The 24,544-nt window shown below is 45.8% G+C and overlaps 1 protein-coding gene across 1 annotated transcript in view; it reads right to left on the reverse strand.

The window, feature by feature from the left end:
- The window catches only part of MLPH (melanophilin), a 64,729-nt gene that overhangs the window by 34,532 nt on the left and 5,653 nt on the right, over positions 1–24,544 (reverse strand). Inside the window, exons 2-7 of the mRNA XM_056856419.1 lie at positions 14,893–15,114; positions 14,173–14,327; positions 8,448–8,486; positions 6,733–6,830; positions 5,782–5,907; positions 3,376–3,577 (exon numbers count right to left, since the gene is read on the reverse strand). Of these exons, the coding sequence (XP_056712397.1) occupies positions 3,376–3,577; positions 5,782–5,907; positions 6,733–6,830; positions 8,448–8,486; positions 14,173–14,327; positions 14,893–15,114 (842 nt within the window). The remainder of the gene's footprint in view (positions 1–3,375; positions 3,578–5,781; positions 5,908–6,732; positions 6,831–8,447; positions 8,487–14,172; positions 14,328–14,892; positions 15,115–24,544) is intronic.

Genomic DNA, 24,544 nt, shown 5'->3' on the forward strand with positions numbered 1-24,544 from the left:
CTTTGAACACAGGCAGCTGTTTCAGATGGGTCCAGATACCCCTTCCTCAAGGAGTTCTTCCAGTTCTTTCCCAGCCCTTTCAGTGGAGATACCAGGGATGGAGCATGGAACATTCTGCAAGCGAAGCATCTGCTCTAACAACAGAGCTATGGTTCCTCCCCAACCATCTGCCACAAATATCCTTTGTTGAGAGGCAACTGTTCAGTCTGGTGTGACAGGAATGGATGTGGCACCACACAGTTGTTGAAGCTCTTTTAGCAGGGCCTTCTCTATGGTACTACCATTCGAGCCTCAGTCGCTGAACTGAACACATGAACACATGAAGCTGCCTTATACTGAATCAGACCCTCGGTCCATCAAAGTCAGCATTGTCTACTCAGACCGGCAGCGGCTCTCCAGGGTCTCAGGTGGAGGACTTTCACATCACCTACTCGCCTAGCCCCTTTAACTGGAGATGTTGGGGATTGAACCTGGGACCTTCTGCATGCCAAGCAGATGCTCTACCACTAAGCTACGGCCCCTCCCTCTGGGAAGGCTTCTGAAACCCCTTCTAGAGCTCTAGCTCTGTATCTTCTAAAGTACTTCAACTGTGGTTTGCATCTAGCTTTTAAACCAGGTGGAATCTACTGAGTGTAAGTAAAGCCTTCCGACAAATTAAGAACACCTCGAATAACATTTGAAGGACCGCTGATGTCTAATCTCTGCACGATGCGCTTTTTTCATCATCTTGGTAGGAAGAAACCACATTAGGGATAATTTGGTTTCCGATAATCTCATTTGCTAGGTATTTATAGTCCCTGTAAAGGACTGAATCCTATTACACAGGAAAGACTTGTGAGGGTAATTGGCCTGAGATCTTTTGTAAAGAGAAATTTGCACAGAAAATTTAACAATGACAAGTTCACTCAAAATGAGTACCTCTGGCGAACAATGGAAAAACAGGAACACGGTGGGAGGCGTGCTCTGATGCATGACGTCCTGTGTAGAGCTGAATAGGCCTAATCAATGTGGATCATTCAGTACCAGCGACTGATGGCCACAGAGATTGCAGGCCTCTGCTTGTAAATCGATTTGGATGTGCTTTGATACAATGACCTGAGGGTAAAATTTCGGAAGACAAGGAGTGCCAAGGAAGGGTAGGCCAGAGGTCAGGGTTTCTCAGAAGGTCAGAAAGCTTCCCTCGGTCAAATAAAAATGGTTTGCCTCCCTCCCCATATAGAATAAAACACAAAACAGAACAATCGCTTTCTTTAGTGAGACCATGACAACCTCCTGGGTCAGTTGAAGCCGCTCCTCCAGCATTGTAAATTGTGACCTGTAGGGTTGCCAGGTGACTGTTAATAGTGGGATTAACAGGCCTGCCTGCTGCCCATAAACTAGCCAGTGGGCAGAAGCAGGCTAGCTTAAGGGGGGGTGGGCGATCTGCCCAATAATGTCCTTTCCGGATTTACCCCAGAAGCAATGGCAATGCTCTAGCACATCCCTAAAAAAAACCCTCTATGGAAACCATAGAGTTTTGGGGGGAATGTGCTAGAACATTCCCATCACTTCCAGGATAAACAATGAAGCAATGGGGACATTCTAGCACATTCCTCTAAAAACTCTACCATTTTCATAGAGTTTTTTGAGGGACATGCTAGAGTGTCCCCATTGCTTCCAGAGTAAACTCGAAAGAGACTGTTTTTAATTAGCACACACACACACACACACACACTGAAGCTCCCACTGGTGGAAAAGGAAGACCTGGCAACTCAAGTAACCTGAAGCATTTTGCTTGAGAAGAAGGGGAGAGACAAGAATCTCTCTCTGTCCCCAAATAAAGAAGAGTCTTTGAAACATACAGCTCCTGAGGTGGTGAAATTGTTCCAGCAACTGTATCATTCTGACTGAATGGGGTGGGGGGACACAAGTGAAACTTATCTCCAGCTATCTATCTCTGGCATCTCCAATTAAATGGACTAGGCAAGTAGGTGATGGGAAAGACCTCTACCTGAGACCCTGAAGAGCTGCTGCTGGTCTGAGTAGATAATACTGACCTTGCTAGAGCAAAGGGGGGGGGGTGTCTGTGGCTCCATTTGTAGAGCATCTGGTCGACATGCAGAAGGTCCCAGGTTCAATCCCCGGCATCTCCAATTAAAGGGACCAGGCAAGTAGGTGATGTGAAAGACCTCTGCCTGAGACCCTGGAGAGCCGCTGCCGGTCTGAGCCAAGGCCCTTCCCGCTCCAGCAGTATGCTGTTATTGGCTCCCTTGTTCAGTAGACTTCCGTGACTCAGAAGGACCTTCGCAGGTTGTCATCTGCCTAATCTAAGATGGTGGGGACACCCGAACCATGGCCTCAGAAGATGACCCCAATGGTCCTTCCGGTATGTTGGTCCCAAAGCATACAGGGCTTTAAAGGTCAACACCAGCACCTTGAATTGTGCCCAGAAACAGATTGGGAGCCAGAGTAGACAGACCAAGACTGGAGTGATAGGTCTGTTGTAGGATTTGGTTCCTAAGACTGTGTCTCTGTTGAGTGGTCCATGACTTTTAGAACTTTGTCTGGGATGAGGACCACTTACTCCTGTGGACCTGCCAAAGAATTCTGATCTTCCACAGAGGTCTTTCTTCAGGTGCCCCTGCCCACCCAAGAGGTGGTCCTTTCTCTGGTGACAGGTTTTTCTGATGGAGGTCCCACCCCACCGTCCTTTACCTGACAGGTCTAATTAAACTTGGATACCAAACTCTTTTTGTTCGCCCAACTTTTGCTCGACTAGTTATTTTTTAAAAAACATTTATTCTATATTAGATTCTAGTCTCAACAACTAATATTTTTAATAGCTGGGTATTTTTTATTTTATTAAGAGAAAACAAGAATATAACAATAAAAGAAAATGGAAATATAACATTACTAAAATACTCATAATACAAGTTCTTGAAAAGTAACTAAAACTGTGCTGCTAATATTACTAAAATACCCATAACAGTGAACCAATTATCTATTTATCTAAAATCCACATCTAAAATCCACATGATTATTACATCACTCTCTCTTTGCGATTTACACATTGGAGTGTTTTTTCCATTCTTAAAATTGTTAAATTCCAGCGAGCGTCCAGTTCTTCCATATTTTTGTCATTATTATAATACGTCAACTTAATTAAAGCATAGGTTTCTTTAACTTTATAAGAGCTGGTTTTATGGATGATATTTGAATGTCTTCTTAATTGCTATCTCTGATTTGTGTTAATTGTGGGTTTTATTTGGAAGCCACCGCAAAAGGCATTAGCTGAGATGTGGAGCAAGTTACTTTTCAGATGAACACACAAGCCATTTATTAAATATCTCCTCAGGTGTTTTGCCAAATACAGCCTATGATCTGGTCACCACTTACCAGGCTTTGGGGTTCTTTCCAGGCTTCTAGTACGTGTATTCACTGCTGCTTGAACCTCTGTGCTGAACTCCTGCTTGGGAGGGGCCGTGTGGCGTCCCTGTTCCTCCAGAATACGGTGGAACACTGCGGCCAGGTCTGCTTCTGCTACCATTGATTCTTTCCGGGAAGAGCCTTCTTCATCACCTGGGAATTCTGCAAAGGTCTAAGGAGAGAGAATGCCGGTCAGCATCATGAAGCCGGCAGCTTATCTCTCCCTGCATTCACCTCTCCCTGATAAAACTATTCACCCCCCTTTTCCCTCCCTACAAAAGACCATACTTCTTCCAGCTCAAGAAGAAAAGGTCCTTGAAGTAAGTAATAACCTTCTTCTAATGGTTCTGAGGCCCTGACCTGGATGGCCCAGGCTAGCCTGATCTTGTCAGATCTCAGAAGCTAAGCGGGGTCAGCCCTGGTTAGTATTTGGATGGGAGACCACCAAGGAATACCAGGGTTGCTGTGCAAAGGAAGGCACTGGCAAACCACCTCTGTTAGTTCTTGCCATGAAAACCCCAAAAAGGGGTCGCTGTGACTTGACGGCACTTTACACACACACAATGGTTCTGGGAAAGTAACATTTGGGCAATGATGGTGTCACGTTGCAGCTTCTCCTGCTGCACTGATGCAGCCATAGCAAATCCAAAGATGAGAACTTATTTGGGGGTGCAACTAAACTCACTAGAAATTAACATAAGAGCTAGGGGAGGGGCCATGGCTCAGTGGAAGAGCATCTGCTCAGCATGCAGAATGTGCCAGGTTCAATCCCCGGCATCTCCAGTTAAAGGGACTAGGCAAGTAGGTGATGAGAGGACCCCTGGCTGAGACCCTGGAGAGCCGCTGCTGGTCTGAGTAGACAAGACTGACTTTCAGTATAAGGCAGCTTCATGTGTGTTCAAGTGGCTCTTCTGGCATTGCTCCTGCTATATTTTGCAAAAATGGCTGCTATTGTCCCATGTCTAATTTACACGGATAAGGAAACCAGATCCAGCAAGATATATTGAGATAAAGTAACGTAACTCAAAAAGAAGCGGATGATTAAAATGTAAATGTAAAAGTAAGCTCCACATAAATTGTATGAACATGACTGTTTATGTTTTGTTTGTGTACTGAAATAAAACTGCTTTAAAAATTTGCCCTATCCTCACCGTTACCTCCACTTACTGTGTGAATAGAAACAGAACAACCATGATAAAAAACATTCAGCATATGAGGTACGTCCTGAATTGAACAGCCCCTCCTCTTTTTACCTGGGGACTCTCATCTAAACCTGTGATGTGCCTCCACTGAAACAGCCGGGGTGGGCAGAGGGCAGGAGGCATTTGTGGTAATCCATCTCTCCCATTCACAAGTGTAAGTCATCTCGGTAGCGAGAGACAAGCCAGCACGGATAAGCTGGAACCAAGGGTGGAACTCAAGGCAGGCGCCAAGTCATCTTAAAGGGTGGGCCCAGTCTACCTTGCTCATATTTATCTTGAGATCTCATTATCTTGAGATCTCATTTGACTTTCTACTCGTGATAGGATTTGTATTTACCCTTTTATCTGTGTTAGGTTAAACTGAAAACAATTGATAATTAGAAAATTAATTTTCGTTGTATTGATTATTGATAATTAGAACATTAATTTTCATACCAATAAGTTAAAATATATAGGTGAATATTTTGGAGAAACAATATTAATAGCTTAATATAGATATATATAGCTATGGTATGGTATAATTAAAAGCTTTTTTATAATTTGAGGTAGATATAAATACAAGTTAAGTGGTTAACTATAGGTAGATAACCTGGAGACAACAAGGTGTAGTGTGGAATAGATGGTAGAAATAAAAATTATAACAAATGGTCAATTTAGATTAAAGCAAGGCACATTTGGTAATATGTTAAATGTTATGATGTGTATGTTATGCGTTATGTTGATGTTAAGTCTTAATTCTTTTTTGTAATTTGCAATTTTACAATAAACATTTATTTTAAAAAAAGAAAATTAATTTCAATGTGTTTTAAAATATTTTAATCAAAAGATCACACACACCGTACATCCTCTCAGAGGTTAGCTGGGTTGGTCTGCAGCTAGATTCAAGTCTAGCAGCACCTTCAAGAGCAATGAGATTTTCGGAGTATAGACTTCCAGAGTCAATGCTCCCCTTCATCAGATATGAAAGGAGCATTGGCTCTGGACATATTGCGAAAGCTTATACCCCGAATATACCCCGAAAATCCTGTTAGTCTCTAAGGTGCTACTGGACTGGAACTTAGCTCTACCATACATTCCTGCGGTAAAAACCAATCTTGGACAAAGGGAAGAGAAGAAATTCTAGGGAGAAAGGGAAGACCGCCCCCCAAGCATAAGCCCCCCTCCTTCTTGATACCTGAAGGCCTTCGCTGTAGGGTCCTGGCGAGAGCTGCACAGACTGACGCCGCGACTGAGCAGAATATTCAGAGTCCATTTCGAAGTCAAAGGGATGGACAGACAGCAGGCGCTTCGTCTTGCGCATCTTAGGAAGCACAGAAAGCAAAAGAACCCTGATTCCGAGGAAAACCCAAAAGGGGAGTAAAAGGATTCCACAAGATTTCTTGCAAAGGACACTATCCCCTGGAGTTATTTAACGCAAAAGCGATCAGCGCTGAATCTGCCCCGGAGTTTGAGGTCTGATGGTGCCGAGTTGCTTTCTGTTGCCCCAGAAGGTCGGACCAGAACCAATGGGTTGAAATTAGATCAAAAGAGTTTCCATCTAAACATTAGAAAGAACTTTCTAACAGTTAGAGAGGTTCCTAAGTGGAACAGGCTTCCTTGGGAGGTGGTAAGCTCTCCTTCCCTTGAGGTTTTTAAGCAGAGGCTAGATGGCCATCTGTCAGCAATGCTGATTCTATGACCTTAAGCAGATGATGAGAGGGAGGGCACCTTGGCCATCTTCTGGGGTGGAGTAGGGGTCACTGGGGGTGGTAGTTGTGAATTTCCTGCATTGTGCAGGGGGTTGGACTAGATGACCCTGGTGGTCCCTTCCAACTCTATGATTCAAGTCAAGCTATTATCTCCTGTGGAATCCTTTTTCAAGCACCACGCAGTACAGTGGCAGATGCATTTATATTGAACACACAGAAACCCAATCGTGAAAATACAGGGGGGCGGGGGGGGGAAGGAGAAACCAATGAGAATCAGAATAGGCCAATTCAGAATATCAAAATGTAACAGGACAGCCATTTCCCAAAGACAGCAAAGGAGAGAGAGACAGACAGCAGGCTCCCTTCGTCTCTGCAATATACAAAATACTCGGCAACCCCGATGTCTAGGAAAGCAGGCATGTACCTAGGAAACTTACCCTTGCATAGCTCTCAGCCTTCGCATCATCAAGCACATCATCTTCCTCCTCCTCCTCACGGTCATCGCCCCTATCATTACCACGGAGCTGGTAATCACCTGGGTGGGAGATACCAAAAGCAAGGGGTCATGATGCCAACAGTCCCACCACGCTGGGCATATTCTGTCGTGGCCAGAGCTCAGCTGCTGAGCACAGAAAAGGTTCAGTCCCCAGCACTTCCTGTTCAGGGAGCAGGTGGGTGCCCGAGAGTTGCCGGCGATGGGGCAAGGCAATTTTGTGCCAGAGTCGCCAAGAGGTGAAGGCATCAGGACCTGGTTTCCCCCATAGTGCTATGTGCCATTGCAAGGTACCCAACAGGAGCGTTTCTATCTGGGTGCAAAGCCCATAGGCAAGATCACCCCACACTGGACGCCTCTCCTCTGTCCTTAAAAACTGTTTCTTATTTTTAATCTTTCCTAAACAAAGATTGGAAGAGCCCCATGGCACAGAGTGGTAAGCTGCAGTACTGCAGTCCAAGCTCTGCTCACGACCTGAGTTCGATCCCAACGGAAGTTGGTTTCAGGTAGCCGGCTCAAGGCTGACTCAGCCTTCCATCCTTCCGAGGTCGGTCAAATGAGTACCCAGCTTGCTGGGGGTAAAGGGAAGATGACTGGGGAAGGCACTGGCAAACCACCCGTAAACAAAGTCTGCTTAGAAAACGTCAGGATGTGATGTCACCCCATGGGTCAGGAATGACCTGGTGCTTGCACAGGGGACCTCTACCTTTAAATAAAGATTAATAAGAACCAGGGGGGGAAATACTTAGAGCTGCTATGAAATTCTGAAACGCAGGAAGCTGCTGTTGCAATATTTGTTGCTTTGGAACACAACAGAGCAATCACACGAAACAATAAACAATATATCATTATGAGAATGAGCCTTGGGTGTCCCCTGGGGTTGTGTGCTTCCTCCCACCCTCTAGTTGGAGGGGAAAGGGAAGGATAGGGCCACCTATGACAACAAATTTTTCCAGGTGGAGAATTCACAAGCAGACTATGAAGAGTTCCAAAAGGGCCTTTCCAAACTTTCTGTTTATACCACCAAAATGTTATTAACACAACCCATATAAAATAATGTTACATTGGTTGGTTTGTTTTTTAAAACAGAAAATGAAGTTTTGACCCTCTTTGCTAGAGGAAGAAAATCTAAAATTAAGAAGAAGAAGGAGGAGAAGGAGAGGAAGAGGAGTTGGTTTTTATATGCCGACTTTCTCTACCTTTTATGGAGAATCCAACCGGTTTACAATCTCCTTCTCTTCCTCTCCCCACAACAGACACCTTGTGAGGTAGGTGGGGCTGAGAGAGTTCAGAGAGAACTATGACTAGCTCATGGTCACCCAGCTGGCTTCATGTGGAGGAGTGGGGAATTGAACCCGGTTCTCTTGATCAGAGCCCACTGCTCTTAACTACTACACCACGCTGACAGAATTTAACAGTAGAGGAGATACTGCCATAACATTTGTATCTCCCCTTTTCTTAACCACTGCAATATCTGGTAGGGTGAACTTTGCCTATAACCGGTATGAATATTCTTCTCCCTAATATAAATAGGAAAAGCCCTTCTGGGGTGTGCATCAGAATGAAAATTCAAGGAGCAAACTGGTCTTCCATGAAGTGGCTCAGTGGCCAGAAAGTGCGCTACCAAAAAGGATTAATTTTTTTAAAAAACCAACTTACAGTGGATGTCCGGCAAGCTGTATACTCTGTCCTGAAGACCTAGAAGAAGAGGAAGTTTGAATGGGGGAGGCACATTTTTAAACTGTGCTACAAGGTAGAAGCTAGGCGAGAAACCAGCAGTGATGCTAAAGGGCAGTCCAGAAGGGACAGAGTTGGGTGTAACTATCACCTCTTATGGGCCCTGACCTGGACGGCTCAGGCAAGTCCAATCTCGTCAGACCTCAGAAGCTAAGCAAGGTTGGCCCTGGTCAGTACTTGGATGGAAGACCACCAAGGAATATCAGGTTTGCTAAGCGGATGCCGGCAATGGGAAACCACCTCTGAATGTCTCTTGCCTTGAAAACCCCACGGGGATGCCATAAATTAGATGTGACTTGGCAGCGCATTCCATCACCACCACTTCCTATGGCCCGTTCTGCTTCCTGTGAACCTGCTGCATTTGTCGAAATGTAATGAACCAGGCTGCAAGCGATGACAAACAGAAACGCAGCCAAGAGGCTTCACAGCAGGATGGATCTGACACCCAAGGCCCTTTTGCCTCTGATGCAAGGGGGATGACTAGGGTTGCCAAGTCCATCTTCGCCACCAGCGGGAGGTTTTTGGGGCAGAGCCTGAGGAGGGCGGGGTTTGGGGAGGGACTTCAATGCCAGAGAGTCCAATTGCCAAAGCGGCCATTTTCTCCAGTTGAGCTGATCTCTATCGGCTGGAGATCAGTTGTAATAGCGGGAGATCTCCAGCCACTACCTGGAAGTTGGCAACCCTAGAGAACAAGCTGATACGGATGAGTGGTGGGGGTCCACCAGATACTTGGAAGTAGGGCTGACAGTCCTCCTGCTATGGTGGGAGGCTTTCCCTGGCAGGCCTCGTTTTTAGGGTTCCCAGATACCTGGTAATGGCGTAGGGTGGCCAGGTCCCTCTTTCCCACTGGCAGGAGATTTTGGGGTGGAGCCCGAGGAGGGTGGGGTTTGGGGAGGGGAGGGACTTCAATGACATAGAGTCCAATTGCCAAAGCAGCCATTTTCTCCAGGTGAACTGATCTCTATCGGCTGGAGATCAGTTGTAATAGCGGGAGATCTCCAGCCCGTACCTGGAGGTTGGCAACCCTAGGGACGACAGCCCTTGCTGTCACTCCTTTGTTGTTAGTACCATTCATTTTTATTACCCCAACACACGTAAGAAATGGGGCTTTTTGGTTCTGGTGTCCTGGTTGCTTCCTGAAACAGATGCACGCCCCTAACAGCAAGGCCATTTTTAAAAGTGGCACCTTTGAGGGCAGGCCTGCAAACCTCCCGGAGCGACCTGCACCGCTGGATGTCAGAACGCTATGTTGAAAGTGAGGACAATTCACTGAAGCACCTGCCATAACCGATTCAGGATGTGATCACTGAGCTGCATTTCCAAATGTCGTCTCATCCAGAAAGCGGTAAAAGGGAAAAAACCCATGTAAAACCACCCCACACTGCCATCTATTGGCCAGGTGCCATATTGTTTTGTTATTTAGATCAACCAGGGGAAAAGGCAGGAGAGTGAAATATTTTTCATATACAAAGCGCAATGTTGGTCAACCTATAATTTTAAGTGTTGGCTTTGAGAACAACTTTGTTATTTATTTATTTTTGTAATATTCTAGATACGGATGCAAGAGTCTGGGGTAAGCAAGGAGCCCACAGATAGGACAGATAGATCTGTCCCTGTATTCATTCTGATAGCACAATCACTGAACCTAACACCAGCCCCATACCATCTCATGCTCATTCACTTGTTCATCTTCCAACGCTAAATATGCTATCAAATGTCACCTTCCACTCTTTGCATCAGACAAACAGGTCAGTCCCTACACAAAAGAATAAATGGGCATAGACCCAACATATAAAATCATAATGCTAAAAAACCAGCGAGGGAACATTTTAATCTTTGAGGCCATTCTATTGCTGTCCTAAGAATGGCAGTCCTTTAAACACAGAAGCTCCAAGGGGCGATTACTATGGGAGATTGCTGAACTTGAGTTCATTCACAAGTTCAGAACAATGGACACCCCCCCCCCCACAAGGACTGAATAGGGACACAGGATTCTTATCTCACTACAGATGCTAATTTTCTGCCCCCAAACATTTCCTCTAATCAAGCTAATTACTAGGCACATTGAACCTTTGCATCCTGAGTTCCTTCTCTGGAACGCCTTCCCCACCTTCTGACTGCAATATAAAGACTCAGGGATTTCCATTCCAACTTGTATCTGAAGAAGAAAGCTTTCACTCTCAAAAGCGTATACCCCAAAAATGCTGTTGGTCTCTAAGGTGCTACTGGACTCAAGTCTAGCTGTTCAACCGCAGATCAACACAGGTACCTGTCCCGAGAATTTTTTTGTATTGAACATTAGTTCATATTAAATATATTAGTTTATATTAAATGAGTTTGGGTTAAAAATAACCACACTTATATCTTAATATTATAACCTATAGCCACACGAAGACCTGACTTTTTAGCTGACCCCAGTTTCCAATTAGGGCCTCTGATCTTAGAGGAAATTGCAGGCTAGGAGCTAGTTTACCCAAAAGAAAACACACCACAATGCTTGTAATTGTTTAAGGAAAGAATGGACATTTGGTCCGGCAGCAATCTATCTGCTAAATTGGGGGAACTTGTCACAAACAAACAAATTGTCAGAGACTCTGTTGAAAATAACATTCTGGGAACAGAAAGCTTCAAAGCAAAAATATGGCAATTCCATCTCCGGGAGAGCTTGAAAGGAGGGCTGTTGTAAAACTCTTTCTCCCACGGTTTAAACTATAAAAAAGCCTCCCAAAATCCTGATATTTTGTCATTCTAGGGAAAGAGATCAGGCTTCCCAGTTGTTGCCATCTCTCTCCCTGGAATTGGCCCAGAGGCCTCTGTAATTGTTTGTCTTGCATGTGTGTAAGTTTTGTTATATTCTGTCATATATATATATATATATTCAGTTAAGTATTGCTTTTTCTCTTTGCTTTATATTTCTTTGTAAGTATAATAAAGCTGCATGATTTACTTTATCTGTTCTGTGTGCTGTGTAAGAGTGTTTCTCCAGATCTCTCTGAGTTGCTTTTTGGTAAGTGAAGCGGGCAGAGAACCATGCACAACGAACTAAGGTTTTCGCGCCACAGTACCCACTGAAACCCAAACAGGACAGGCTCTTCAACTTGCCTACCTGTGTAGGCAGGCTTTCGTGGCAGATTGTGCTCCCCTGTGCTTCCCGTGGAGGACTGAGAGATGCAGTGAGTAAGCAGGATATGAAAAAGTGAGGGACCAGAAAGGGATTTGGACCATCATTAGAACTCTTTTGAGAGTTCTGAAAGACCCCCTGTGATGGACAAAGGCTTAATCTTCAGCAGAAGCTGAGAGACAAGGAGTGAGCGGAGCCAAGAGGCTCATTCTCTGAGCTCTGAGGAAAAGAAAGGTTTGAAGATTGGTAACCTGCGTGTGAAGTAGCTGTGAACGTCTCTGTGAACGTGTGGGTTCGGTTTGGCCTAAGCTAGTGAAACACACAACCTGTGGAGTGACAGGACTGAGATTGGGAGGAAAAGGCCCCTTTCTCAGGTCACAAAGAGGGATTAGTCTCTGGGAAGGAGCTATTCCAGATACAGGGTAGTGTGAAGGGATTACTGCCACTGGTGTGTGGTAGTTCAGTAGTGAGAAGAGGAAGAGAGATTTGGGTCAATCTCCATACTTCTGCATTTCTCTGGGGAACAGAGATTGAAAGGTCTCTCCCTTCTCTGATAGCTAGGCGGCAGAGTCTGTGAAACAACAACTATGGGAGTCCTGGGGAACAGAACTAAGTTTGTGAACAAAAAGGAAAGTAAGGAATGTAACGTGTGTAACTTCTAAGCCAAATACGAACTAAGCTTTCTCTGAAGTCACTCTTGTAAATATATATATCTGGTTTTGTGCTTTCCGTCCAATACAGTTTTCCCTCAAAATCCGTATTTTGAACACTGTTTAATAAACTTCTCTGTTTGTTAACTTAAAAAAGCCTCTGGGGTTTCATTTCTCTTCTGAGGTAAACTAAGGTCAAGGGGTCTAAGAAGGAGAAAAGTAATCACATTCTGGCAAACAAGAAGTAAGCGATCCCTCTCTCTCTCCCTCAGCACCAAAACTGATTCCTGGGAGATAGAAGCAAGGAGGGGGGCGTCAAACCCCCCCCCCATGAAAAAGTCACTACATTGGGTTAGATTCTGTGGATCCATTCTGCTAAGAGGCTCTTGTGTCAGGGAAAGGCATTTTGGAATGGGGGGAAGGCACTGCTATTAGCACAATGGATCCATGGGATCCAACCTAGTCTAACCCAAAAAAGTTAGGAGGAAGTCCGTGTGCTGAATCAGGGAATACACAGAGATGATAGAACTGGAGCTCGAGGGGGGGGGGGCAAGGAATGCTACCAGTAAATATCACCCAGCTTGTCCCCAGTTCTATGATTGATGCTCCACAAGATCTTCATCCCAGCCAAGATACCTAAGTAAGCGCTAAGGTTAGGATTTGGGAAGTTACATTTCTTTGGCCAGAGGGGAACAACAGCTTTTAAAGGGAGCTGAAAGCAGAAAAAGGAGGACCTTTTTTTAGTGTGATGTATACCCTCCCCACTGACTCCTACGGTCAAACAGGACTACCAATAATTACCAAACCCAAGAGGACAACTGGATGAGCATACAACGTCATGGTGCAACAACGCAGTCCTGCAAATGGGTAAGATTGGCAACGGCCTGTTCGTGTCTATTCTCTTATTGGTTCCTGTCTTGTAGAAGGGCTTGATGGAGGTGGTCAGGAAGCCCCTCCACACTTCAGGAGAGCAAATTTTGAAGAGACATTGTGTGTGTGTGTGCCGTCAAGTGGCAGCCAACTTACAGAGTCCCTGTAGGGTAGGGGTTTCAAACGTAAGTCCTGCGGGCCGAATCCAGCCCCTTGAGAGCTCTTATCCAGTCTGCAAGCCAGCTGAGGCAGCCACACACACCCCACTCTTGATCTGGGCTGGCGAGGCACGGCTTGGCCTGACCAAATGACTTTTATGTCATATCCGGCCCTTGTAAAAATTGAGTTTGACACCCCTGCTGTAAGGTTTTCAAGGCAAGAGACTAACAGAGATTTGGAGTTTGCGATTTTATTTTTGGTTTTAACTGAAAATGCTTTAAACTATATTATTGTGAGCCACCTTGAACCACGAGGAAAGGCAGGATATAAATGTTTTGGTAAATAAATAAATAAAACACAAGAACAGCTGTCCTGGTTTAGAATAATCAGCTATATAACTCAGTATTCCTTCTTTAATAGAAGATCCAGATGGTTCTGGCAGATCTAATGTTCCCCTCTGAAGAGTTAAGCTGTTAAAGACACCCTTAAGATTAAGGTTGGTTGCTATACCCAACGGTCCTTCTAGAATTTTGCTGTAGTCGTGTTGAATTAATATTCACTTTTTAAATTCTAGTCTTAGTATTATGGTAAACAGCTCGATCCAATTCAGTTTTTCCAAACCACTCACCACTGGTGATTAATTTCTAAAAAGAGGTACTGGGAATCAAGCCAGGCTGGAAACCATACTCTTTGGTTTAGAAGCCAAGCCCCTAATTCCAGATGTGTGGGAACCAACCATAGTTACTCAAACATAATTTTAGTAAACTGTTCAGTGACAGTTAATTCAGCACCCAAAGCTTTGCAAAATCTTCAGAGGGCTGTGCAGAAATTACAGATAGGATCTCACCAATCCCCCTGCCAGAACCAAGCAAGGCAGGATTCGATTTCTGTCCCTGCGCCATCCTCCCATAGAGAGATCGCATCACCTTAGCACTTCCAAATCGTCTGAACCGGGATCTCACGTGTTCATAGTACCAATTCAGAGAGCCAGTCTTCACAATTCTGTTCAAGACAAGAAAGAAGAAGAGTTGGTTTTTATATGCCAACTTTCTCTACCACTTAAGGCAGAATCAAACCAGCTTACAATCACCTTCCTTTCCCCTCCCCACAACAGACACCCTGTGAGGTGGGTGGGGGCTGAGAGCTCTAAGAGAGCTGTGACTAGCTCAAGGTCATCCAGCTGTCTTCATGTGTAGAAGTGGGGAAACCAACCCGGTTCACCAGATTAGCGTCTGCCACTCATGTGGAGGAGTGGGGGATCAAACCCGGATCGCCAGATGAGTCCACTGCTCCAAACCACCACACCACCACACTGGGTTGTGTAGTCATCAGTAGGCTTGCCAACCTCCAGGTAGTAGCTGGAGATCTCCTGCTGTTACAACTGATCTCCAGCCGATAGAGATCTGTTCACCTGGAGAAAATGGCCGCTTGGGCAATTGAACTCTGTGGCATTGAAGTCCCTCCCCTCCCCAAACCCCGCCCTCCTCAGGCTCTGCCCCAAAAACCTTTATTAAGCAAGAGAGGATGAGCATTCGACCAAATTCCTGCATGAAACCCAAACTCCTACCTGGATAAGTGGCATGGGTCACACACCCAGCCTTGTTCCTTCTTATTGTAAAGGCTGCAGTTTTTGCAGGTGTAGAATTGGCAGTCCAAGCAGCGGCACTTGCTGTTCACCAGGAACCTGAAGGGCTGCAGACAATGGATGCAGTGCGATTCATTGAGGTGGGACTGGCTGGACAATAGTTCCCGCTTGGTGCTTTCTTTTTCAATCTTGCCTTTTAGTTCTCTGGGGGGGGGGAATGGTAATAAGAGTTCTTAACACTCAGGTGCACTCAGAGAACTGGCAGCCAACCTCCACCACACCACAACTGACAGCACCAAACCACAATTTAATACCTAAAAATCTGGTATCTGAAGAAGTAAGCTGTGACTCACGAAAGCTCATACCCTGCCAGAAATTTTCTTTAAGTCTTTAAGGTTCAGATGGACTCTTGCTCTTTTCTATTCCTAAAAAAATGTGTTTAGAACTCAAATACAAGGAGCACTACAGAAAACATGCTCCTTTCATACCTCCCAGCATAATCTGAGTTGTTCATACTACTAAGCATATACTACTAAGCATTTATAACACCCATCTTGCAAAATGGTCAGAAAAAAATAAGGAACTTTTGTTTTTCTTTTATTTGCTTATTAGTCTTCAAAGTGCTATTAGAATCATAGAGTTGGAAGGGACCACCAGGGTCACCTAGTCTAACCCCCTGCACAATGCAGGATATTCACAACTATCCCCCCCACACCCCCAGTGACCCCTACTACATGCCCAGAAGATGGCCAAGATGCCTTCCCTCTCATCATCTGTTTAAGGTTATAGAATCATAATTGCTGACAGATGGCCATCTAACCTTCGCTTAAAAACCTCCAGGGAAGGAGAGCTTACCACCTCCCAAGGAAGCCTGTTCCACTGAGGAACCACTCTAACTATCCCAATAATTTAACTATCCCAATAATCATGCAATAAATCTTTCAAAGACTCATTGTGATCCTTGTAGAAGAGAGGTGGGGGTTAGGATTGCCAACTTTGGGTTGGGAAATCTTGGGAGATTTTGGGGGTGGAGCCTAGTGTTGCCAACCTCCAGGTACTAGCTGGAGATCTCCTGCTAGAACAACTGATCTTCAGCTGACAGAGATCAGTTCGCCTGGAGAAAATGGCCGCTTTGGCAATTGGACTCTATGGTAGTGGTTCTCAACCTGGGGCCATATGGCCCCCCGGAGGGCCCCAGGATATTCCAAGGGGCCACAGTTGAAAATTGTGTAAATGGGGGGCCACAGCATGAGACCAGGGGGCCACAGAGGGAAGTGAGAACTGAAGAAAACAGAAACACATGAAAACCTAACACATGACTTTCTTCATTGCACTTCTATGCATCGTTTGCAACTGTGGATTTTTGTATCGTTGTAATCTTGTGCAACGGTGGTAGAGGTTTTGTTCTCCCTTGTATGTGAACATTGTTGTTTATTAGCGTGTTGTATTCCCTTTTTGTGGGGTATTTTTTGTAAATTTCAGTTTCCCAATAAGAACTGCATGTGTGCATTTTGTGTGTCTGTTTATGCTTCTTTGTTCCTTGGCTATTTACAAACAAAACATTTAAATAGCTACCTTTCTACCCGTAGGACAGGGGGGCCACAGGAAGGAAACAAGGTTGGAAGGGGGCCACGGTCAGAAAAAGGCTGAGAACCACTGCTCTATGGCATTGAAGTCCCTCCCCTCCCCAAACCCCACCTTCCTCAGGCTCCACCCCAAAAAACCCCGCCGGTTGTGAAGAGGAACCTGGTGGCAACCCTAGTGGAGCCTGGGGTGAGACCTTAAGAGATTATAAAGCCAAGAGTCCATCCTCCAAAGCAGCCATGTTCTCCAGGGGAACTGATTTCTGTAGTCCGAAGATCAGTTGTAATTCTGGGAGATCCCAGGCTCCACCTAGAGGTTGGCAACCCTAGTTGGGGTCCTAAAGTCACCTAGTGACTTTGTGCTTGAGATCCTGGCTTGCCACTATGCCAGCTTAAAACAACCAGAACCACTTTCTCTCTCTTAGGAGCATTATATCTTCATATTAATTTCTTTGCATGCATAACTCATGCAAACCCTATTTCTTAAGGTTAACATTCATCTCCCTGACCACTAAATGCTACTCCAAATGTTTTTACAAAACACAAAACTTTGCATTTCTTCTGGGTGACAGTTGGGGCTGGGGCTTCTGGTAGACCATGAGAGAAAGATTTCCAGATCAGAGTAATAGAAGCCACTGAGAAAACCTGACTCAGGCAGGATTTGTACATTTGGTTTTTCAATTCGTCAGGCACCGGCGGTGAGCATGGGTGGGAATGGAAAGTCATACATTACTGGCAAACCGTTATGGAATCCTATCAAAACCCATATTCATTGTTGAGAAGCAAAAGATTATGGGGTTCCAATGGAACCCTTAATGCACAATTATATTCTAAGCTATATTCTAAAACCACAGTTCTCAAAACAAGAGGAGGACACTCTCTGAGGGAGGTTTGGGAATTTGCTCTTCATGACCTCTTCCTGTAACAACCCTAATTCGTATCTACATGGCACTTGAGTGCTTCACATACAGCATCTTGTAAGCCTTGAAACAACTCTGTACTGTCTGTTTATATTATTATCCTCATGATGCGGATGATGGAGGGCCAAGCTGACAGAGAGGGGTTTGTCCAAGGCCATAAAGTGCAGGGGTCTCCAACATGGTGCCTGTGGGCACCAGTGTGCCTGCCAACACCTTTTCTGGCACCCACAAAGTGTTTTTAGAAAGTGGGTGGGTCCAGGTGGGGCTTTTGCCCAGCAAGGCTTCTGACTGCGTTTCCCCGTGTTTTGCCCGGGTTTTCAGGGACCTGTTTTATCTCGAATTTGAAAATGCAGGCAAAATGTGGGGAAAGGTAGGGGGAGAGCAAGCTGACCTCTGACGGTCGGAAACGGCATGCATAATCCAAACAAAGTCCCAAAGTCATTGGAGGGGTGACCGTGAGGGAAACAGCGATGCATAAAAGACCTTAGCTGCATTGTGAAAACAGCTCTATGACAGAGAAAGGGGGGGAACCTACCCAGCAACAGAGGAGCTAATGAGGGTGAAGCTCCAACAACCAATAGGAGCTGTGGCCTGGGAAGCAGAGTCAGTTAAGTTTAGACCAGTGGTGGCGAACCTATGGCACGAGTGCCAGAGGTGGCACTCAGAGCCCTCTCTGTGGGCACGCAAGCCGTTGCCCCAGCACAGAGTTTGCCTGAGTTCGTTCCCCCGGCTGAGGAGGCTGGGGACCAGCGGTGCCTTTACAGCTCCTCCAGGAAGCGCCGGGCTCCTTCCTACTGCCTTCTCCGCAGTTGCCGGCTGCGCACTCCGGAAGTTAAGACAATGACGAGCCTTCTGCTGAGGACTGGAAGAAGCGGAGCCAGGACGGGGCTGGACCAGGAGTGGGACGCCTGGGCGGCCATCTGCGGCGGGCTGGTTGGTGACTGCATGGCAGGGGGTTGGCAGTGAGGGCTGAATGGGGGCCCGCCTGGCATTTGTGCTGGAGCCAAGCCCTTCGCTTAGCTTGGGTTTCCACTCTGCTCGTTCATGCAACCGAAGGTGCCTCTGAGCACGTGCAGAGGGCTGTCCCCACCATCAGCCCCCCCCCCCGCATAACAGTCTTTTTTAAATTGGTATGACGATAACAGTTGGAAAAAGAACCAAACTGAAGGGGTGGGGGCTATGCTCCAGCTGCTTTCCTTCCTCCGCTCGGCCACCCATGCAGGGTTGCCAACCTCCAGGTAGTAGCAGGAGATCTGCTATTTCAGTTCACCTGGAGAAAATGGCCGCTTTGGCAATTGGACTCTATGGCATTGAAGTCCCTCCCCAAGCCCCACCATCCTCAGGCTCTGCCCCAAAAACCTCCCACAGGTGGCAAAGAGGGACCTGGCAACCCCTAGCCCCATGTGGACTTCAAGCTGTGTTGGCACTTCGCGATAAATAAGTGGGTTTTGGGTTGCAGTTCGGGCACTTGGTCTCTAAAAGGTTCGCCATCACTGGTTTAGACAGTTGGACTTTTGACAGTGGGAGGCGGTTAGCCAAGAGATGAGGGCTGATCGAAGAAATTAGCTGAACAGCAGGGAGAAAAACCTTGTTCTTGTTTGCTTTTTTCTACAAAAAGAAAAACAGTCTTGAGTCTGTCAAATTAGACAATTATCAGACTGTTATCTAAACCATAATTCTTACACTGACACTCCTATTTTTTGGATTCCTTTGGGTCTACAAAAACATATTTCACCCTTTTTTCCCCTTTGACCAGTTTGCCCCCAAGGCAGGGCTGACAATAAATCTTGATTTTCCTAGTCCAGGGGTTGGCAAACTCATTAGTCAAAAGAGCCAAATATCAACAGTACAACGATTGAGATTTCTTTTGAGAGCCAAATTTCTTAAACTTAAACTATATAGGTAGGTACACTGTTTATTAACTTAATAAACTTTAATTAAAGTTTTAAGTCTTAATTAAACTATAGGTACACTAAATAAAACTTGATATCATACTTAATAGTGATCTTATTTATTGATAAAAAATAAATTGTAAGTCCCTGCCATTTCCCCCTCCCCGTCTGGAGTTTTTGTCTGGAGGCCTGGTCTACCGCCATAAAAGCCTATTGGTAGACCTGGCCTCCGGCTGAGTCCCATTGGGAGGCCAGGTCTACCCATTGGCTTTCTTGGCAGTAGACCTGGCCTCCGGAGGCCCATAGAAGCCAATGGGTAGACCTGGCCTCTGAAGGGGGACTTTTTCCCCTCCTCGGAGTCCAGGTCTACCACCAAGAAAGCCAGTGGGTAGACATGGCCTCCCAATGGGACTCAGCCGGAGGCCAGGTCTACCAAAGGAAGCCCACCCCGCCCAACAGCTGATAGGCGGGTGGGGGGCAGGAACCGCTGAGCCGCCCGCCCAGCCGCCTGCGCCCGCTCGCCTGCTCTCTCTCTCTCTCTCAGGCGCGCCGGCTCCGCAGCCCGGCTGCCGGTGCAAGCAGGCGCAAGAGCAGGGGCTCCGAACCAAGTTCGGAGAGCCGCACTCAATTGGCCAGAAAGCCGCATGCGGCTCGGGAGCCGCAGTTTGCAGACCCCTGCCTAGTAGGTCCCAGCACTCAAGGATACTATTGCTTTTTCATTTAAAGAGAATTCTTTAAATTCTATCCCTGTTATAATTTAATTTAGAATAACACTCATGAGGCAGCAAATACAACAAAGAATCCTTTAAGGTTAACAGTTTATTATGGCCTAAGGTTTCATAGGCCAGCACGGTTTTCATCAGAGCCAACAGTCAAATGCAATCAAACACATTTTTAGTATGGGTTTCCATTTCCCAGCTATATCTGATTGATGCCAACTGGCCTTCCCTCTAATTTAAGGGGGCATATCGATGTAATTGTTTAATTCCCCATATAACCTTTCCTTAGTTACAGTGCTGTAAAACTGAACTAAAACAACCCCCCTAGAAACAACGATGCTATTTGAAAATTATACTGGCTCATCGAAATATCAATTTCTAGTGAGTTAACGAAGATTGTGGTGGTTTTGTAAAAAAAAAAAATCTATGCTCTTTATGATTTTACTGAATATCTGATAGGAATAACAGCCTGTTATTTCTAGTAGGATCTTGAGCTTTTTCAACCTTGATTGAATGCCCTCCTCTTATGAAGGAAATGCTAAAAACATATTTGAACACATGAACACATGAAGCTGCCTTATACTGAATCAGACCCTTGGTCCATCAAAGACAGGATTGTCTACTCAGACCGGCAGAGGCTCTCCAGGGTCTCAGGCAGAGGTCTTTCACATCACCTACTTGCCTAGTCCCTTTAACTGGAGATGCCGGGGATTGAACCTGGGACCTTCTGCATGCCAAGAAGATGCTTTACCACTAAGCCACAGCCCCTCCCCAAAGAAAAGAATAATGTGATCCTCTTCCTGACGCATGCTTTAGAAAGATGCTGGGCGATGCAACACCTAGAAATCTCTGTCTAACATTTTGCCAATTCAAGAGTTCTTTCCAAAATGCTTTGAGGTTTTGTTAACGGTGACCATAGATATACTCCTTTGTACATCCACACAAAGTTCTTAAGAGAGAGTACCGATGCTCTGTATGCCCAGCCAAGGATATTTTTGGAAAGCCAGCGTGGTGTGGTGGTTAAGAGCAGCGGACTCTAATTTGGTGAACCGGGTTTGATTCCCCATTCCTCTGCATGAGCGGTGGACTCTAATCTGGTGAACCAGGTTCGATTCCCCACTCCTCCACATGAAGCCTGCTGGGTGACCTTGGGAGTTCTCTCAGAACTCTCTCAGCCCCACCTACCTCACAAGGTGTCTGTTGTGGGGAAGGGAAGGCGATAGTCAACCACTTTGAGACTCCTTAAAAGTAGAGAAACGTGAGGCATAAAAACCAACTCTTCTTATTCTTCTTGTCAAGAATGTGTCTGTACCATTCCAGATTGTGTTGAAGAGCCAATACATGCTCTGCTTAGACTTGCAAGTGGAAGTTCAGGAGAGGACTTCCTTTCAAAGTATTGTTCCTTCTAATGCACAGTATGTGTACACAAGCAGCAGCATCTGATGGTAGCTAAGGTGAAAGGGCTACATCCAAACATCAACAATTACAATGTGTGGGGAGTAGGGTTGCCAACCTCCAGGTGGGATCTCCAGGTGACAGAGATCAGCTCCCATGGAGAAACTGACTGCTTCAGAGGGTAGACTCTATAGCATTATACCCTACTGAGGCCCCTCCCCTGCCATGCCCAAAATCTCCAGGAAATTCCTAACCTGGAGTTGGCAACCCTAGTGGGGAGGGACCCTTCCATTGGAAATACTTTCTGACGAAAACTGATGAAGACCTTAATGCAGTAACAAGGACATAATCCAAAGCCTTCGCTCTCCATGATATTCATATTAACTATTCAAGATAATAAAGCAATGCTGATAAAAGAAAAAAGGCCAGCAACTGATGGAGAAACAAGCATGTGGGGGTTTTTTTGACAATCGAGTGACTCTGGCAGAGAACTTCAACTGAGACCAACCATTCTATCCTCCACCTGAAAAGAGCAAGATCTCGGCATCACAGTGACTATGGTTGAAAACGCATGTACAGACTGCAGTCTAAGCAGGACTTTGACGTGGGGTGACCAAAAAACACACATTCCAATCATCCTCTAATCAGAGTGAATAACTTTAGGCTGCATTCAGCCAGCACAAGATTTGCCAAGTTATCGGATAGGTTTCTGTTTGCTTCTCGGGGTAGCTAGAAATACACCTCATCCTCTGTTTGCCTTTAGGGATATGATTAACGAGTGTGATGTTTGGTTTGTGGGATGGGCTCCATGAGGAATTATTTTACATGTAGGTAGGGCTGGACCTTTTTCCATGTGCAGAGTAATTAACATGGCTCTTGTGGTACATTCACTAATAACACCCTACTGAAATGGTGCAGGGATGGGAAGCTTTTTGGCCAGCGGGTTTTGGTCAGTAAGGACTGAAGAGTATTGACTGTTCTGGCAGGTTTAGACCTGGGTTAGGCATTTAACCTAAGAAGTTTAGGAGAAGGAGCACCACAATGATGACTGGATTCAAGCAACCCAATCTTTTGTCCAATTTGATTTTCATCTGCAGAAACTATAAGGTATACAACCCCATGTAGATACTCCATTTGTTTGAAAAAACTGTACCAAGGCTCTGAGGTTGCAGCTAAAGCAAGGCCCAGTGATAGACCAGGGGTCTCCATCATGGGGCCTAAGGGCATCATGGCACCCACCGACACCTTTCCTGGTACCTGCCATGTGTTTTTAGAAAGTGGCTGGGGCCAGGTGGAGCTCCTTATTGGCTACTGGAGATCTGATTGGCTGTGTAGATTAAAAATAAAATGGTTTCATTGACAAGCACCACCACATTGTTGGTTTTATTCTGCCACTCCTCTTTCCCACTGTATTTTTTAAAATTACTCCTCCTGTCCCCTGCACCTGGGCTTCTCCTTTGTGCGTAGCTCCCACCTCCCATGGTAGGGTTGCCAGGACCCTCTTCGCCACCAGCGGGAGGTTTTGGGGGCGGAGCCTGAAGAGGGCAGGGTTTGGAGAGGGAAGGGACTTCAATGCCATAGAGTCCAATGGCCAAAGCAGCCATTTTCTCCAGGTGAACTGATCTCTGTCGGCTGGAGATCAGTTGTAACAGCGGGAAATCACCAGCTATTACCTGGAGGTTGGCAACCCTACATGTGATGGTAGGGCCTTCACTGTGTTTGCCTCATTTAATGTATAAAATAGGGCTCAACGTTTTACAGCAAATGGGACACATGACTGAGGAGGACCAATGAACCCGACCACTGGAACAAATGCACACAAGTGGTCGGGTTCATTGGTCCTCCTCAGTCATGTGTCCCATTTGTTGTAAAAAGTCGAGCCCTATTTTGTACATTAAATGAGGCAAACACAGTGCAGCCCCCGCCATCACAAGTAGGGCTGCCAACCTCCAGGTAACAGATGGAGATTTCCTGCTGTTACAACTAATCTCCAGCCGATAGAGATCAGTTCACCTGGAAAAAATGAACGCTTTGGCCATTGGACTCTAAGGCATTGAAGTTCCTCCCCTCCCCAAACCCCACCCTCTTCAGGCTCTGCCCCAAAAACCTCCCAGCAGTGGCAAAGAGGAACCTGGCAACTCTAATCATGTGACATCTAACAGCCCTACAATTTGCAGAGAATTTGCTGCTTCAGGCAAACAGAAGAACCCGGAAATTCTCATAGCATGGAGGAATTAGGCAGCTGTAAATGTCAAACTGTCCATTTACTTTAGTTTTCTCAATGTAGATTAGCCAGTAGAATACTGGCTTGCCCAGATCAAAATGCACCAAGTTTTAGCCTTCAGAATTTCCTCCCCTACAATTATCTGATCAAAGCACTGGCATTGTTAAGAGTTGCTGGTTTCATAAGTCACAAGGGAAAGCCTTTCATTTATCTGGTGAATCAGTACAGAATGTTTTTCAGAGCCAATGAGCAGAAAGAACCAAAACTAATCCCTGTCATAGTCAATCAAAGCCGTCCACATTCAGGCCCTGATTCAAAATTCCAGCAAATTCTACAAGATAAGGTCTGCTTCTTCGCTGGTCCAGTATGTGGGACGAGATTCACCCTTGGAACATTTTCCCTCCCACTTCTGGTCAGAAAGCTGCCTTTCTTTGGGCCATCCTAGCAGAACTTCTCTCTCTGATCACGGGAATTGCTGTGGTTCTGTCTGCAAAGATCCTGGTATGACTCTTCTGCATATGACCGTAGGCAGGCAAATGACTTTGCTTACTTGTTGGTATGAGGGAAATCACATGCAATGAGTGTGATGGAGAAGGCACCTGGAATAGTGCCACCAAACCTGGCCTGGGGATTGCATGGAGATTTGGGGGCAGTGCTTGTGGAGGGGAGAATTTGGAGAGGGATTTCACTTAGAATCTGTGGTATGCCATAGAGTCCACCCTCTGAAGCTGCCATTTTCTCCAGGGGAACTGATCACTGTTGTCTGGAGATCAGCTGTAATTGCAGGAGAACCCCAGACCCCACTTGGAGGTTGGCAATCTTAACCAGGTGGCACATTGCATACTTTAGGAACTGGCTCTGTGACTGTGGCTGCAGTCACAGACATGACAAAGTGATGCAT

This window comes from Euleptes europaea, chromosome 10 (assembly GCF_029931775.1).
Source record: "Euleptes europaea isolate rEulEur1 chromosome 10, rEulEur1.hap1, whole genome shotgun sequence".
In the NCBI taxonomy this organism is placed as follows: Eukaryota; Metazoa; Chordata; class Lepidosauria; order Squamata; family Sphaerodactylidae; genus Euleptes; species Euleptes europaea.